At 38.0% G+C, this 5,377-nt stretch overlaps 1 protein-coding gene across 1 annotated transcript in view; it reads left to right on the forward strand.

The window, feature by feature from the left end:
* The window catches only part of UBN2 (ubinuclein 2), a gene marked incomplete at its 5' end in the record, with an annotated part of 43,160 nt that extends 39,104 nt beyond the window's left edge, over window positions 1–4,056 (forward strand). The window contains 3 exons of the mRNA XM_009077585.1: window positions 1,719–1,965; window positions 2,660–2,749; window positions 3,560–4,056. Coding sequence (XP_009075833.1) covers window positions 1,719–1,965; window positions 2,660–2,749; window positions 3,560–3,609 — 387 coding nt within the window. The remainder of the gene's footprint in view (window positions 1–1,718; window positions 1,966–2,659; window positions 2,750–3,559) is intronic.
* Between the last annotated feature and the right edge of the window lie 1,321 nt (window positions 4,057–5,377).

Consider the following 5,377-nt stretch of genomic DNA (forward strand, 5'->3'; position numbering starts at 1 on the left):
TCTATTAAGTTACACCTTAAGAACACAAAGTCAAAGATTACACATATCATTTCCTTAAAAAGCTCTACCCACCATTAGTACTCATGAGCAGAATCTGGCTTAGACTAGACTTCTAAGGATCTTAATGACTCAGATGTACATGACTGGGATGAATCCTTTCATGAACTCTTGTACACGAGTCAGATGGAAACATCTGAACGCAGCTCTTTCAGGGCATGCTCTGTAGCTCCTTTCATCACTGTGTGTCTCCTCCTCCATGAGAGAGCAGACAAGGTCATGGCAGGGCAAAGTTTTTCTGTTTTCAGGTGTTTTACAAATCCACAATTGCAAAACATTGCTGTATGGCTTTTGTTGCACTTTCCTGGATTACGTAGACAACAAACAGTTGTCTTTTTTTTGTACATTGGCTTACTGTGAAATTAACATTTTTAAAGGCAGAAGAGAATAATCAGTGTATGCTGATCTTTTGAACTCATGTTTTTTCTACTCATGGGATAGAGTATGTTGTAGAGGTTGTCACTCCTAAGATGGCCAACACAAACATTTGCTAGGAACATCACATATGTAGGTAAATATGCTTTACAGGGTCACTGTTTTATAATCTTATGTTTTCTCATAAGCAGCACCTACCCTTTCTTTAGCTGCTTTGATCTGAACACCTTAAGACCAAATAGGTAATAGAAATTTTATCCCTGCTAGGACATTTCCACACTTTGCCCTTTCTCTAGGTTGTTATTACAGAACTCAAAAAGATTTCATTTTCGTTTTACACTCACATACTTGTTAAAATGATTCTAAGGTTTGGGTTTAGTTGAGGTTTACTTGTAAAAATGGACAGATTTGAAGTCCTGTTCAGTCTGAGTCTTTGTAACTCAGATATCTACAATACCTGAGTTTGAGTCTGATTCAAAATGCTTTCTGTACTAACTGTTCTGTAGTAGATCATTAACGAACTGAACATTAGCAAATAAAAGTACTATATAAGTAGTGAAGGAAAGATTGTTAAGCAAGAATGAGCTGGTCTAATGTTAGAGAAAGTAATGTTATTTGGGACCTGTTGTAGCTAAAATGTTCTGGCTAAGCTTGCATTTTCAGTTTTAATTTATAGTGAATTTAACTTCATTTTGACACATCTAGAGTGGAGAGATTATTTTCCTTTGCCTTTTCCATTGACATGTGCATATACAGCTATACTCAAGTATGTATGTCTGCATCTTGGTAACTTGACTTCTTGACGTGTGAAGGTTCTTATGTATGAATCTCAGTTTTCAAAAATCACAGATTCTCAGCAGTCTCCTTAGCAATAAAGTTAATGTTCTGTTAAGACCCAGATTTGGAGAGGGGAGAGTAACACTGTACTTCTAAAGAACTTCGGATCTGCATCTGATGTTTTCGTATTATTAATCTCATAGAAGACTTTGCATTAGATTGTGATTGTAAACCCAGAGCGTAAGAAGAAAGGAGGTGAAGGAAATAACTTGTAAGGCTGATGAGAGGAACACGAGAGATGAGCCATATTATTGTCAAAATCTGAGAGAAAATTGTGCTTGTTTAGCAGATGAACACTGGGAAGTCCTCCTAGGTGGATGTTAATAGTTTAATGCACTTCTCAGCAGAACAACACTTAACAGCAAATAGTCAATTTTTTGTATCCTTAAGGAATACAGCTTAAAACTTTAAAATCTTGAAGTACTGCTTTTATTTTTTCTTTTGTACAGTCAACAGCAGGAGCATCGTTACTGGCTAATGCCTCACCTCTGACTCTCATGGCATCACCCCTGTCTGTCACCAGTCAGAACGTGACGTCTGCACCATTAACTCCTTTTGGGATGCTGGGTGGCCTTGTTCCTGTGACTGTGCCCTTCCAGTTTCCTTTGGAGCTGCTTAGCTTTGGGACGGACACAGCTGGAGTGACAACCACCTCGGGATCTACCTCAGCGGCTTTCCACCACAGCCTAACTCAGAGTGAGTGGAACTAGTTACCACACTGTGCATCCTTAAAATGGAAATGGAGAAGGGAAGCAATAAAGTTCTGAGACACTCAGATTTGGTTCGTGAAAATCCCAACAGGAGAGTAAATGTGATTTCTTTGCTGGTAAAAACTTTGTTTGCATAATTATCTAAATCTTATAAATCACCTTTGATAAGATGAACTTCATTGTTACATTCACAGTATGTGCTTTTTGGGGTTATCTTTTAACACCTTATCTTTAGAAAGGAATATATCTAAAAGTCTCCAAATGTCACAGCACAAATAAGAGACTTAATGTGGTGATTCTGCAGGATATTCTTAGGTCAGTAGTCCCAGATATCAAACAGCTCTCTTGTGAGATGGCATTTGGTTTTTCCAATTGCTTAAAAAAAAAAAAAACCCGAAGTTTTTAACCCATATAAATTGTTCTTTCTCTGGAAAGAAATGATACGATGAGCTGCATCCCAAGAGCGAGGCATGGCCCTTGCTCTGACTTTTCATTAACTGTATCCAAGTGTGTTTGTTTCTCTTGACTTATTCCATGTGAGTTTGTTTTTTTATTATGGAGAAATCTGTGGAAATTATCCTGCTACTACAGCTACACTCTAAAAACAAATACTTGCTATTTCAGACTGCCTCTTTCCTCAAGATTCAGCTGTTATCTTTGCTCTCCATTTCTTTCCCCAGACTTACTGAAGGGTTTACAGCCAGGTGCTCAGCATGCAGCGACGCTGTCTCACTCACCTCTGCCTGCTCACTTGCAGCAAGCTTATACAGGTAAAGACACTATTGTTCTTATTTCATACTTTTGACTTATTTTAACTTAAAAGTCAAATTTCTGCCCTAGTAGTTAGTTTAAAGAAGACAACACAGGCACAAGCTTTGGTAGCAGCAGGCAGTGCTCATTCTATTGTAGTAGTGGTTTTGGAACCTGGATGATTTTTTTTTTTTCCTATTTCAATGTCAAGAACAAAGAAAAGTTCAAAAATTTCGATACTTTATTGCAGTAATTCTAGAAACTGAATTGTACAAATTCATCTGGGGAGGAAAAAACTACTATTACTTGCTGGACACTAACATGGTTGTTTATAACCTGCATAAAGTCTTTCCACTCAATTTTAATTTCTTCTTTGATTAGATAAGCTTGAACATTTTGACTGAGAAGAGAAAGTTGCACTTATTTTACTGTTTGTAAGGCTTAGAGCTGAAAAATTACCAGAAAGCTTTAGAAGGTGCAGTTTAGAGTGTAGTCCTTTCTTTGTCACCTGTAGTGTGTTGTGGGGCCAGGGGAAGGAATGGGAAGGGTGGCAGTGGCTTGGTAGGCATTCTTCATGCTCTTCTAAGAGTTCTCAGCACCAAAAAATAGGGCAGTGTTTTGGTATGAAGCTTGATATCTCAGGTTTCAACAGTGCTATGTCCAATAAATGAACTATGGAGAAGATGCAAAGTTTTCTACCATATAAAGGCAATTTTGGGTGATGCTAAAGTTGAACATGCAAAATTCCTTTTTTTCTTGCTCTAAGTTACAAAAATAAAAGTTCACTCATGCTTCTATTCTTCCTTTATTTTCCTGTCTCTCAACTACAGATGGAGGCCAAAGTAAAGGGGACACTAAGTTACAGCGGAAAAACCAGTGACTTCTGGACAAGCAAGGGAGCTGAAGCAGTTCTGGTTGGCTGACAGAATCTGCCCAGTTGGGAAAGTGCTTATTGTCACAGGGCTGCTGTTTCTGTCGATGTTTACATATTCTGATCCTAAGCACTGTGGTGAGAGGAAGAAGAAAAATAAAACAATACTTGATCAAAGAGAGAAGGAAAAGGAGGACTGGTCCTCCTGGTCATGCAGTCTGGTCATAGTTTGATATTGCCTAGAGAAACAACTTTTTTATCTGCTCTGATTGGCTCTTAAAAGAAATTGATCGTCAAACCCACAGCAGCACCAACATTCTTTTTTTGGGTGAAGTCCAATGAAAAGCGTGAGAGGAGCTAGAATAGGTTTCTCCATCCATTGTGTAAGGTGGAATCATCCACTTCGTTAGTGCTGAAAGTGCCCAATATGAGATCATGTGTAGGTCCTGAGCATACACTATAGTTGTGGACCAAAGGTGGAGGAGCTAGAGGTGGTGCTGGGATACTTTGCATTAGAATGAAAACTTTACACAAACGCAGTTTCTGATAATGGGCATTTTTCCAGCCTTCCAAGGCTTAAGGGAGCCTACAGATGTATGCAGTCTCATTAGAGAATTGTCTTCAAAAACAGGTCTCCTGATACATCAAGATGTGAGACACAAACTATTTGTTGGGATTTTTTCTTTTTTTTTTCAGTACAAAAATTCTTATTTGAGGGAGGAAGGGGATGAAAAACTTTTCACTTACATGAAAAGGAAACCCACATTTTATTGGTCAGACTAGCATTTCTTATCTACATTTTTTTTAAAACAACACTAATATTTCAGTCCTTCCATTTGTTAAACTTTGTTTTTCCTATGGCTTGTGCTTATTTGCTACTGAAATTTAGTAATGCTCTCTTCATGTCTTTCATAAACCACCACCAGTTCTTTGTTCATTCTTGATCTTCTTCATCCTTCATCTAACTCCTCCCAGAAGCCATGCATTACAGTGGTTTGATGGTTAAAGAAAGCTGACAGAGACTATTCCGGAGTCAGGTTAACACTGCGTCAGGCATTAGCCAAAGAGGAGTCGTTCAAAAGCGACCAGAGGTGCCTTCTCTTCTGGGGGCTGAATGGGTTGTCTCCAGCATTTCCAGCCCCTGCTGGCCTGGGGAGTTGCTGACCTGAACTCTTCCTTACATGGTAGCACAAGACTGCAAAGCTGATATTTTTTTTTATTTTTTTTTTTTTGTTGTTGTTGTTGTTGTTGTTTCTTTGATAGCAATATATGAATTGGTTCATGTGTAAGGTTAGGAAGTATCCCGCATGTGTTGCACCTTCAACTAGGACAGAACTTTGCTGTTGAGTCTCTTGTGCTGTCAGATAAAAGGTGAGAATGGCAGAAACTGAAATAAGTCATAGGGGAAAGGAGCAAATAAAATAGTATGATGCCCTTCTCCTTCAACCCTGAAACATTCCTGTGACCAGAGATGCTGAAATTACTAGTAGTTAGTTTTTCCAGTAGTTTGGCTTGAGATTGAACCTGAGACTACTGGTTATCTCACACCTTTTAGAGAGACTTTGACCCATGAATAATAAACTTCAATGTTTTTTGCTAGATTAACTTATAGCTTGCAAGTTTCTTTTACATGTGATTTATTTTTCTTAGACCAGACAACAATTTCTTTTCTTGCTAGATTATAGCTTGCAAGTTTCTTTTACATGTGATTTATTTTTCTTAGACCAGACAACAATTTCTTTTCTATTTAGAGCTCATTTTAATTTTATATAAATAT

This window comes from Acanthisitta chloris, unplaced genomic scaffold, assembly GCF_000695815.1.
Source record: "Acanthisitta chloris isolate BGI_N310 unplaced genomic scaffold, ASM69581v1 scaffold23186, whole genome shotgun sequence".
In the NCBI taxonomy this organism is placed as follows: domain Eukaryota; kingdom Metazoa; phylum Chordata; class Aves; order Passeriformes; family Acanthisittidae; genus Acanthisitta; species Acanthisitta chloris.